Source organism: Pygoscelis adeliae, unplaced genomic scaffold, assembly GCF_000699105.1.
Source record: "Pygoscelis adeliae isolate BGI_AS28 unplaced genomic scaffold, ASM69910v1 Scaffold68, whole genome shotgun sequence".
NCBI classification, from domain to species: domain Eukaryota; kingdom Metazoa; phylum Chordata; class Aves; order Sphenisciformes; family Spheniscidae; genus Pygoscelis; species Pygoscelis adeliae.
In genome coordinates, this window is record NW_008825501.1 from 4,154,447 (window position 1) to 4,167,019 (window position 12,573).

Here is a 12,573-nt window from a genome sequence, read left to right on the forward strand (position 1 = left end):
CCAAAGGGGAAAAGGAAAAAAAAATCTTAACTAGCTTTGGTTGTATTTGAGCTAGACTTCAAAGTTTCACAAAAATAAACAGTTTTAGGGAGGAGGAATGCACACTTGTAAAGAGAGAAAATGCACTTTGAAGCCAGCAAGAGACTGCATGCCTTACGCAGAGATTCACAACATCCTCCCTGGAGCAGACAAGTGGTGTCCCCCTCCCCTCCAAGCAGCATCTCCTCTTGCACAGGGGGCTGCCTGGCAGCAACACGGTCCTTCGAAGTGATGGAGGGATGGCAGGAGCCACTGCTTTGTTCTCTTCTCCTTCCTCCTGATATGCCCCTGTTGTTTTCTGCTCTGATTGAAAGTTTCATGCGACTGTAGCTGTCACTGAGAACTGAGTTTGCACAGCACCTAGCACAGTGTCAGTCCTGGCTTAAGATGAGAGCTCTTTGGGGTTGATTACTGCAATGCCAAAAATTCGCATCATCAGAGGTGGGCTCCATAATTTAAGCTTGGGAAAGGAGGGGAGAGGTTTGTTTGCCCTCTGCTCCAAAGTCTCACAGGGTGACAGCTGGGGGACAGAGCCCTCCTGGCCATCATGGGGGGCTCTGTGCAGTCCTGTCGGTAAGGTGAGCGAGCTGCTCCTTTTCTGGGACCTTCAGCCCCTTGTCTGTCTGTCTCACACCACATTCTGACGAGGGAAAAGAAAGAATGTGCCTGTCATGTTTTAACCCCTTAATTCCTTCTCTCTCTTGTGTCTCCACAGCACAGAGCCCCACTGCAGCAGACCCCTTGCAGCAAGCCTACGCTGGAGTGCAGCAGTACGCAGGTCGTTAGTATTAACACTTTCTCCCAATAAACCTTTCTCTTCTCTAAAGCCTTTAATCTCTGAACACACCTGAGGGGGCTGGGGGAAGGGAGGTGATTGCTGATATAGGGGCGAGCTGGGGGCCACAGACTCTCAGATTAAATTTGCACTTCTTGTGAAAAAAAACGTAAAGCCCAGGGTCTTCTCTCCCTAAGGAGGCAACCTCTTCCCTTTCCCCAGGGAAAGGCCCCCGCTGACCTGTACCTTGGTGTAGCTTCATTGGCAGGACCAGGTCCGGTCTGTTTAGCACAGTGCACAAGTGCAAAATCAGGCCACTGATTTGGGGCCACTTTCTATAACAGGTCTCTTGAGTGCTGCAGCGAGGAGGGGAGATGGGCAACCAGACCCTGCAGAGCCTGGCAGGGTATGGTATGTCTACACATATCCGTATTTTAGGGTATGTCTACACTGGCCATACCTCAGCTAGTTAGTTTGAGGGTTGCTTAAGAGCTACACAGACATACTCCTGGCCTCCCAGCAGCTTTCTCCATGGCTCCCAACGGGTCAGCCTCCACTCACATCACCCTGTACACTGAGCAGCTCCTTTGCAGTTGATGGACTAACACCAGCCAAAGTGACCTGGTGCAGACCACGACCCCACCGTGTTCAGCCTCCCCTCGCGAGGTGTCCATGGCCAATGTTGCGAGGAAGCTGCCACCCCAAAGTCATTATTTCCTGTGGTAACTGGAGCAATCATGGGCTCCCGCTGAGGAATGGCTATTATCTCATGTCAGCACTGTATCTGGAAACTTAATTTAATTCTCCGAGTAAGGCTTCATTTGCTGGTGTTTTAGTTATTGTCATTTATTGCTTGTGAGGTTTGATAGATGGGAAGCAGCTCAACCCTTTGAGCTGTTAATTAACCCCTCTGCACACACATGGCCCCTGTCCCCCTCTCTCTGGGCTTGCAGGTGACCCGTACTCTGTATTTTTAGCAGCAAGGCACATCATCTACCATCTGTGGTACTGAATGGTTCCCCTTGTCTGCTTGGTGGGGGAGCTGAGGTGGGGAAAATTGTTTAATTGCTGCACACTGTTTCCACTGTGTTTGCGTGTGAGAGAGGAGTTCTCTACAGACATGAAAGAAAATATGTATCCAACAGTGTATGTGTAACTGTGCCTACACAGTATGTGGTCATACGAAGGTTAAAGGGAGGAAGCACGTGTGAACTGTTTTTATGAACATGTGAATTAGGGTGCAAGAGAGATTACACAGGGAAATGTGTGCATGTGCTCTGTGTGTATCTGTCAGCATAGGCATCAGTGCACTGAGCTCATGAATGAATGTGTTTGTGGTGCCATCTGGGATGGTCATGCACCTCTGCTGGGAGAGATCTCAGTGGAGACCTCCATTTACACCGCGTGGCTGTCCCCGGTGTTACTGCTGACAAAGCTGAAGGGAAGGTGGGTGCTCAGGGCCATGTGGCACTGCCTGGAGCACAACTGTGGTGCTTCTGCCACATCTCAGGCTGCATGAGATGGCCCTTCCCAAAGCCAAAATGCAGGGGCAAAGCCCACCTCTAGCTTGGTATGATGGTTTGGAGTGAAAACTCCTTGCTTCCCAGCACTGAAATCTTGTCCCTCTTTCTTCTCTCCCTTTCTCTCCTCTATAGCTGCTTATCCTGCTGCTTATGGCCAGATTAGCCAAGCGTTCCCACAGCCACCTCCCATGATCCCACAGCAACAGAGAGAAGGTGAGTAAATGGGCTGTCCTCCCTTCTGGCCCCAGCAAGCCATCCCCACCACATTGGTTCCCTTCCTCATACACCTAAAGAATATCCATTAAATGCCTAATTGCTTTGAATCCCTGGTCCACTAAGTCTTTTCTCAACTTCCGTATGTGGCACGGCGTCATTGGCATTAGCAGTAATATGTGGGAGCAACATCATGGGGAGTCACTGCTGAGACCTCTTTGGTCCCCAGGGAAGGGAGCATGCTGATGTGCACGGGCCATGGAAAGACCTGCTAGCAATGCAGGCAGTAACGTCCAGGGGGGTCCATGTTAGAGACAAGCAACAAGAATGCAGATAAAAATGTAATTGCATTGGAATAAAGAATTTAATAGATCACAAAGCACCGGTGGCCCTTCATTAGAAGCCAGTAACGTGATTTCAGACACTTGCTATTTAGAGAACAAGGACCTGCTATTTAGAGGAGCTGGTCTAGTCCTTTTAGACTCCACTGATAATCTGGACACAGAGATCAGCCCTTTTAGAGCACAATCTCTATATCAGGATGAAATTAATCGTACAGTAAAAGTACCTATTTCTTTACATTGATTATGAGAGGAGCCTGGATTATCTAGTCCGATGGCTGCTCTGGAGACATGAAAAGTAAGGAGACGTGAATCTCTCATTATTGCATCTAAATGTTTTGGGAGGCAACCATGCCATGTGATGTTCTCTTTACAGTCAGTGGGGAGCAGTGGGATCCTCACAGGTAACCCACTCAGGTAGTCCCAACCGTCCTCCAGGGAGTCCACTGCTCCCTTTTGACTAGAAGAGGAGACTGCTTGCCTAAGTGAGGCATTTAAGTCAGGTGCTTCAGCTTAGCATAGAGACCCTCATTTTAAATAATTACATTTCAACTTTTATCTTCTATTAGATCACTAATTCAGATATATCCTGTGTTATACGTGTTATTATATATATATAATGACATTTAATATTTTAATATAGTGTAACAGTCAGAATGAAATTAATCAAGATTACACTATCAAACTAAAACATTCTGATGGCCTAGAACTACTTTGGGAGAGAAATCTCATTTTGCAAGAAAATTAGAAATGTCAGCATTTCGATCTAATTTGGAATTAATTTTTTTCCAATGTCAGAATTTCCTGGGGAACACAACTTCCAGCTCCTGATTAGCCCTAGTACACGTCCCTGCTGTGAGAACAGATGCACAGACCTAACGTATCATTACAGAGATGTTTCCCCCATGCTGAAGGACTTTGCTTTTTATTACTTACTGGGGCTAGATTAAGCACAGGACAAAATGGCGAGCAGATCATTGCTCAGCATAGCATTGTGCCAGGAACCATCAGAAGCAAGGGATAGCTGTTGTGCACACTTGCAAGACCCACTGCCCAAAGACCCCTGTTTTTGCAAGGCACATTGTGTCTCTGTGAGTTGAGGGTAAGTGTCACCCAGCAGACAAGTTATCTCATAATTTCTCACCCCTTTCAGTAAGCAGCTGGTATTGAGGATGGTTGGGGGCCAGATATATGCGATGAACCACCAGTCCGATGCAGGTTGCTGTTCCCAGTGTCCTCCATTTTCCTGCAGTGTTCAGATGCTGTGGCTTTCTCTGCTGCTTGCTAGAGGGAAAAACTCTAAAGCATGACACTCCTTTTTAGCAGAGGGTCAAGACCTTTAAGCATCTCTAACCTTTAATGGGAAAACACAGCAAGAGGGAACTCTAATGATAATGGTCGGTGCTGAGAAGAGTACTTTATGTTTGCAAGGATGTGCACAAACATTGATTCATTAATGAACCAGCCCTACCACAACAATAACATCGATGATCACATTGTTAATAACAATGGTAACTCTCCGCTCCCGGATCCTGGTTGGATAACAAGCCCAGAGCAGCTTGGCCGCTGCAATGTTCCTGTAGAGATTAGTCATTACTTCCACATGAGCGCTGAGGCTGCTGGCAGCTGACGGGGTGCATAGGGTGGAACAGATCCAAAAGCTTGATGAAGTCTTGATTCAGGCCATGTCAACCAGGCAAAACTTGGGGGTAATTTTACATTTGTATGGTACTACTCATTTTGAAGTAGTTTCTGAAACTCAGAAGTACACTTAGATATTAAAATAAAGTGGTGCTGGCTTGTGACTCTCATCTGCCCTGTGCTCAAACATGATGGAGATTGAATAGCAAGCAGATACAGAAGAGGCAATGAAATTCCAGCCTCTGAGTATTTGCTGTGGAGGTGAAGTGTGCAGCTGACCAAAGGGCCGCAGGCTAACTTCACACAACCTTACGGGACAGCCCATTTTTAATTACTGTTGGAAGAGCAGTCTAGTCATAGCCTTTCTTTTTGACACTGCCTCACAGTACTGGGGATGTAATGATAGACAGCTGACATCAGCTCAGGTATGTGGAGTTTACTCATGTTGATAGTGGACACCCAGGGATAGGTTGGGTGTGCTGCTGTCCCCACGCTAAAGAACTAGCAATGAGCTGGAGGGTGAGAAGCATGGGCAGAGCAATGGCTGAGCAGCTCAGGTTCAACCAAGCCAAATCAACATGGACCCAACACAGAGTTCTCTAGCACATGCTCCTGTATCCTCAATCACAGGTTTTTCCATTATCCAGCATGGTTTGCCTGTAATTTACATACCATTCATAAACTGTGCGTTCCTTAAAACTTTTCTTTCCGTTTTGTCCAAATCAAGTCTATGTGCTTCTTGTGTATTAATGAACAGAAATATCTATAACTTAAAGCCATAAAACCAAGAGCCATGGTAGATGTCAGGGTAGAAATGAACCTTGATTCTCTTCTTATAATGTGTCATGAGGGTTAGATTTCAGGCTGACTTACAGCTCTTTTGAAAACCAAAGCAAAGTGTGTGGTAAATAATTTTAGTATTGTATTCAGCCTTGAACTGCCAAGTATACTGATCTCTGATAATCCATTAACTCAGTCCAAAAAAAGACCTTTTTCTCCAACAAGATAATTGGAGTCTTCACTAAGGTTTTGCCATACCAGCTGTGATCTTCCTCTTGCTCCAGTGATCCTGACCAAGTCCTTTAAAACTCATTGCATGTGTGCACTGAAATCTAACTTAGCTCTTCATAGCATTCTGAGCTGAACAACTCATACCATTGGTTTCTTAAAAATATACATGTATATAAGAAGAGGAGGCCATACACATAAATACATAGTCTTCCATGGAGTGCCCAGATTAAGTTGACTCAGGCAAAAAACACCACAACAAGGTAGAAGGGCTGAGGCAGAGAAAGCTTGTTTTGTCAATTCTTTACCAAGGAGTCTAACTGTGATAAGTAACTTACGGATAGATGGACTTAACAAGAAATTGCTTGATAAATTCTAATGGCAGAATTTTGATATGTGAGGATGGTAGAACAAATTAAAATAGCCCAGGTTGTTTCTCAGTAGCAGCTGGAGTTTTTAGCATTGGAAGTAAGCAAAAACCCTCTGTAGTTGCGAACAGAGAGAGTTTGGCCTTCAATGTCTGAGCTGGTATGGGAAGCCGCAGCATGGGTTTCCCAGCCACATTTCAGAGCTGAAATGGGCTTTGAGGATGGTCTCTGCTTTTTCACATCCTCCCTGGTCTCTTCCTCTTGGTCTCTGAGCAGTGTGAGGCAAAGCTGATTTCAAGGTGAGCTAAGGGTTGTTATCTCCTTGAGCCCAACCTCTAAACGCAGTGTAGATGAAGTTGCATGCCTCCTGGTCTGCCTTATGCTTAGTAGGTGTTTCTCAGCTCATGCAGGCAGAATCCCTACTCATGCACAACACATCCAAGACCCCAGGAAATGCAGCTGGCATTTTTGAAAGAATTTGCCAGTTTTACAGAGAAAACTGCTGGCTCTGGTGATGTCAGTGGGAATTTTGCCACTAATTGCAGCAAAGCCAAGATTTTACCCATTCTATTATAACATGGATCTCAAATCCCACAGCAGAAGTGCTTTGGGGCACGTTGAGATGAAGGAATGATTTTTTCCCTGCTATTCTGGACTGTGGTCTTCTCCTGGGCAGAATTTTCTCAATTCTAACAGACACCTAAGGAGGTCGGTGTTTGTTTAACACTTTCAGACTGTTTCATATCTAGTTTATCATGCCAATAACTCCACATTGTGTGAAAATGAACTGCAGCAAGGACTGGAGAAGGGATAGCTGCTCAGTGAGGAGACTAAGGAAGAGGCAGACGGGAGGTAGGGGGAAGATGGAAAAGCTTGGCATGAAATAGGGGTGCCTGATTGTGGGCCACTGAGGTTCAAAAGTAATTTAGCTAAACAGATGACTAGGTGCCTAATTATTTAATTATCCCACTGTACCACTATCCCTCCCATTTGGAAGACACCTTGTTACCATCCTCATGACCTCTAGGAAATTCACAAGATGCAAAGGATCAGCTGCTCCTTCGTGACAGTCCTTTTAGCAAATTAGTGGGGAAAATTGTGCTTAGCAAATATTCATTAGGGCTTCGTTTTCCATTAATCCAAAAGGAAATGTGGAGAGCCTGTGACTTCAATCACGCTGAGGCCCAGGAATTTTAATGAGCTTTAAATGGGCATCTGTCAGAATCCTGACTTCGCCGTACTTTTCCTGCCAGCCGGGGGGATGAGTAATGGATAATAAAAGGTGGGAGCATCTAGGCAAATTCCTCTCCCTAACAGGAAAGGCAAAGTTGTAATTTGCTGTGTTATGACACTGTAATTATGCCCTGATGAAGAAAATGAGAGTGGTAAAAAACCCTTTCCTTCCCCACACTGTACCCCAGACGTAAATAGGGGAAAGTTGGCTGAGGCAAGTCACAGGGTTGTAGGCACATGGGCTGGAGAGAAGGAGGAAACCTTCCTTCCCTCTGTCCTCTTACACTTGTGGCAAGGAGCACGCACTGTACCCCCTTCATCTCAACCTCCCCAAGCAAAGCAGAGCTGGAGTTTCCTTTCGAGGCCAGTGCAGAGCTGAGCAGCAGCTGGAAGTACCTGTGAAAATAAGATGGTGAGAAAAACAATCCCTGCCTCCTCAAACTATACAGTTGTCTGCTAGTGAACACTGGCAGGGGTTTAGATGTTTATTTTTTTCAACAAAACCACTTGGACATACCTGTTCTCTTTTGACTTTTGCTCAAGTACAGCATGCTTAAAAATAAAAGTCACATTGAAAAGTTTCATTCTAGGCTATTTGACCAGAGGCAGATTCTCCTTCTTCTGTCCCAAAATACAATTTCAACAGAACGTTTTCTGAAGGTCTCTACTTTATCAAAACTGCATATTCCAACTAAAGACTCCTCTCTGGATATTTTTCCAGGCACCCTCTGAAGTCTGTAAGATTATATGTTACAGCACTGAGGCAAAAAAGGCAATTCCTCTTGTCCAGTAATTTGGATTTAAATCCATCTGTAATCTCTCTTGCAGAACCCTCTAGAATGGGAGACATGGCCAAACTGTCCAGATTTGAGGGAGTCTTCAGGCTGAGTCAAGCTGGGGGGTTGAATGTAAAATTCTACAAAACAAAATAAGCCTGTGGGTTTGCGCATATCTTTCTACTTGTTATCACAGTCTTCACACAGACACAAGAAGGATAATGAAACTTCTGCATGCAGACACTGAGAAGAGGCAAGGGTTAGTGTGGGTCACCCAAAACTCTACAGATTAAATGAGATTATGAGGAGCAAAGAAAAACTATGAACCACATTCTTTCATTCTTTTTGTTCTTACTCCTCCATTCTGTCTTTCCATGGCCACATGTGCTGCTGCATTCCTCTGTCTCTAGATTTTATCCTGGTGTCTGTCCTGGGAACGTTAATGAAGTTAGCATAGCTTCTAGGTGACTTTCTGAGTTCCTGGTCTTCTGCTTTGTCCATTCCTCTGAGAGTCTACAGTCTGCTTCCTAGAGGTGACCGCTCACCTGTCAGAGAGAAGGGATGTCAAAGTAAATCTCCACCATGTGCTTTCTCATATCCTATTTCTCTCCATTCATGGGTCTTCTTTTTCTCTTGATAGGACCAGAGGGCTGTAACCTGTTTATCTACCATCTGCCCCAGGAGTTTGGGGATGCTGAGCTGATGCAGATGTTCCTGCCTTTCGGTAATGTCATCTCCTCGAAAGTGTTTGTGGATCGGGCGACAAACCAAAGTAAATGCTTTGGTGGGTAAAGATAACAAAACAATTAGATTCATCCAGGAAAGGGCTTTCTCTGAATACTTTACCTTTCAAACTGCTTTCTTTCTGCTTAAGCTTTATGATTTCTCTCAATTTACTCCTGTCGATACTTTCCCCCTTCCCTCTTTCTCTCCTAATTGTCTCATGCTCAGAGTTGTGTGCGCTGCTTAGAGGTGAAGGTTTGGCATCTCACCAGCAGCAGGGTGCTGCAGCTGCTGGTGGTGGGGTGGAAAATATACCCCCCTTGGAAGGGGAGGTGGTGAGGGTACAGAAAAGACTAAAGCACCTGGACCAAAATGGAGGTGGCTGGGGCGGGTAGGTGAAATGCTGACAGGGTCAGCAGCGGGAGAACGTGGCAGAAGGGGAATTTCTGTACCTAAGGAAAGGGAAAAACAGGTCATGGGGTTGAAGGGAAGACACAGCTGTGGGGGCAGCTCTCCAGCAGCTGTGATGCATTAGACTGCAAGGGGACAAGGGCTGAACATCAGCTGAAAGCCTGGTCTTCCAGGGGGATGGCTGCTCGGTGGACCGCAGGCAACTGTGCTCTGAGCCTGCTGGACCCAGGCCAGCACCACAGCAGATACAGACAGAGAGAGCTAACCCTGTGCCTCAGCTGACAGGCCATGCTAAGACGCTGGGTTTGAAAGCTGCACCATGCTCACACAGCTCTGGCCTCGCTGCTGGCTCCACCCCACCAGTTGGAGTATGGAAAGAGCACAGCCTCAGCTGCCTGTGAGCCACCAGCTAGGGACACCCTGAACTGCACCCACAATGGGAGGGCTCAGCCAGCCAACATGCAGTGATGTGTGCAGGGTGTCTCAGTGGGATCCCGCTGTTTGCAAAGGTGTTGCTGTGAAGGGTCCCTTCTGGCAGTGTGGCAGCATGGGGACCCTGATGCATTTGATCCCATCCCATCTGGTGGACAGGGGATCTCCCCCACCCATGTGCCTACCACTGGGATGTGCAATTTCTGGTTGTCCACCATCCTGTGCTCTTTGCAGACCTTCCCCAAGAAGTGCAATGGGACAAACTATTGCTTTTCTTTTCCCTTACTTGCAGCTGATCTGGACTCTGTCTCTCAGGCAAACTTCCAGAGTTAAGACTTATTGGAGTTTCCTTTGATTTTATAGCCACTCTCAGTCTCCACACTATGCTCCCTTCCATGCTGCCTTCCCCTTTCCCCTCCTGGACAGCCCACTTCCCAAAACTCTTATCTCATCCCTTGCTAGCTATGGTGCATGTCAGACAGTACTTCCAAGAGTTTCATGGCCCTTTTCTATGCACAGTTCCTCCTGCCCATTCACAGAAGGTCTGAACAGGCTATTTTCCCCTTTGATTGAAGGAGCCCTGCCCCTGATGTGAGTGGACACAGCGTTCCCCTTCATAAGTAGTCATTGGGTTGCTGCACTCTCAAGCTCTAGAGGAATAAAGGACAAAGAGTTTGGTGTGAAGAGGCAGTTGGGAAATTCAAATGAGAATTTATGAATTAACCCCATTCTCTCCAGAGCCCACCTGCTTTTTAGAGCTTTAACCATATAAAAGCTCATAACAAGATGAGCAGACCAGCACAGCTCTAGGTGACATTGCAAACTAATGTTCCAAGGATACCCACAGGTTAGAAATGGACTTTTGGCAATGAAATTGCCATTCCTATCATAAATATTTAGGGGACTACTGGGCCTGGTTCTCCACATACTGACAAGTGGGAAGAACAAAGGTAAATGGGGCAATGAGGTGTGAGCCAAGTCCGGTAAGGGAGTGTATCTTCTGGACAGATATTCACCTTATCTCCTGTTAGCTCAAAGGCTCTCTGGCTACAAGGCTTAAGCAGGACAGCAACACGTACCTAGCTTGTGGGGCAGGGTTGTGGGGCTGGCTTTATTGCTGCTTCCAAGGTACTGTAAGGTCATGGCTGAGAGCGGAGCAGGAATTGAGGGACCTAGGCAGAAATTTTTCTCAACATTGAGTCTTACTGGGAGAACCTAAACATCAGCTTGTTTGACAAAGTAACCTCCAAAACTAATGGTGGGATATTCCAACCTGAAAGCAGGATGGTGCCCTTTGGATGTGTAGACTCAAGCGTACAGGCAAGCAAAAGCAGTAATTAGAGATTGCTAGTGGATCTTAGTCACCTTATATTAACTTCTGAGACACAAATATCCAAGTCCAGTTGGTTTTGGGTCCCAGCTGCCAAGCCCCAGATTTCTCTGGCTTTAACTTACTTTCCCATAGAGCTGAGTGCCTGCTATGACTGTTGGTCTCAGACAAACATGTTGACTATGCTGCCACGGGCATCACCTCCAGAAGGATAAAAATCGCAGAAGTACAGGTAGCTAATTATCACAAGTATGCCACACTGCTCTTCAAAACCTTCTACCCTTCTGACCTTCAACTTTAGAGCAATGTAAAAATGTGGAGCGTATTACAGAAAATCAGGCCTTTCTTTCGTTTTGCTAAGTCCACTGAAGCTGGTGGTGATTATCACTTTTTCTTCAGAAAGTCAGTTTTAAAAAAACAATAAATTACTTTTTCCTAAAGGAAAAAAAAGGATTTTGTTAATTTTGAAAGTAAGAAAACTCTTTCTTTTTCTGCTTAAACATTTCCCAAAACTCAACAAGTAATAGCATAGCATTTGCATTCTGTTTCACTTTTTTTTAACCCAGCTAGAGCTCTCCAACTGGTAGCCTGGGGGGACAATTCTGTCCCCCAGAAAGATATTCCACCATTATATGACCTTTTAAAATGTATCTGCTATGCAGATCCCAAGTAAATTGCTGTAACAGAGTCTAGCCCCAGGTTGTCAAGAAATTGTCAAGAAGTCCTGCTTTAGACAAACTTAAAAAATTCTATGGAGAAAATGTCACCACAGTTTTTTTTCACAGGAACAAAAAATACTTCGTACACTGCTCTTGTCTCACTGTTGAACTACCGGTAAGCAGCTGGCCCAAAGCCAATGAGTCAGTAGAGCAGTATCTCAAAATAGGACTTTCATTCTAGTCTGTTTGGCTCTAAATTCTCCCCTGCACTTCCAGCAGAAAGTTATCTCCTTTGGCCACTACTGGCAAGATAGTGTAGAGGCAGCCGTGGGAGTGTTAGGAAGAAGGCAAGATGAGCCACAAGCTTGCTCCTGGTTTCTGGAGTCCACAACCCTACAGAGAACCTTTAGCACCTGCATGTGCCGAAGAAACCACGTGGTCATGAAACCTTCAACTTTCCCAATTCAGAGGCCACTGCCTTCTGGCTGACAAGGAGCGGCAAGGAATGCATGGTATGGCAAACACGAGTCTCATGTATAAAATGTTAAAGTGCTCAAAATATGTCTATTGTTTTCCATAGCAGGACTGCTTGCTGTAGTGTGTAAGACTGCCTGAGAAACAACCCTGACTTCTCACTCAAAAAAGTAATTTAAATTGGGAGGCTTCCCTGTCCTAGACTTTCCTTCTGCTGCACATATCCAGGATAGACTCAAATCCTTTCTTTTCTCTTGCAATTTTTCAAACCTCTGGCTTTTATTTTCCCCCCTATCCTTATACAGCTGTAATATGTCCAAGTGCAGACTGCACTTATCCCTCCTACTCACCAACATCCTGCCTAACCCCATGGCCTGAGCCTCCATCACACCGACTATATCAGCATCTCCTTGGGTTTCTCCTCAGGTGCTGCCTTGTCCACCCTCTTGTATTCAAACTGATTGAGTTTACCCTCACAGGTCTTCACCATTCTGTCCTTCTCTCTCCTCTCTCACTCGTCCTTCACTCAATGCCCAGCTGATACCTGTAGCCTCTTCCCATGCACTTCATTAACAGCCAGCATGTTCCTCCTCACTGGGCCATGCTGTTCATTCCCAGTGAAATGAC

The 12,573-nt window shown here is 45.8% G+C and overlaps 1 protein-coding gene across 1 annotated transcript in view; it reads left to right on the forward strand.

Annotated features, from left to right (window-relative positions):
* Positions 1 to 12,573, forward strand: part of CELF4 (CUGBP, Elav-like family member 4) — a 695,746-nt gene that overhangs the window by 665,524 nt on the left and 17,649 nt on the right. The window contains exons 12-15 of the mRNA XM_009331557.1: positions 755 to 817; positions 1,083 to 1,088; positions 2,470 to 2,550; positions 8,558 to 8,641. Coding sequence (XP_009329832.1) covers positions 755 to 817; positions 1,083 to 1,088; positions 2,470 to 2,550; positions 8,558 to 8,641 — 234 coding nt within the window. The remainder of the gene's footprint in view (positions 1 to 754; positions 818 to 1,082; positions 1,089 to 2,469; positions 2,551 to 8,557; positions 8,642 to 12,573) is intronic.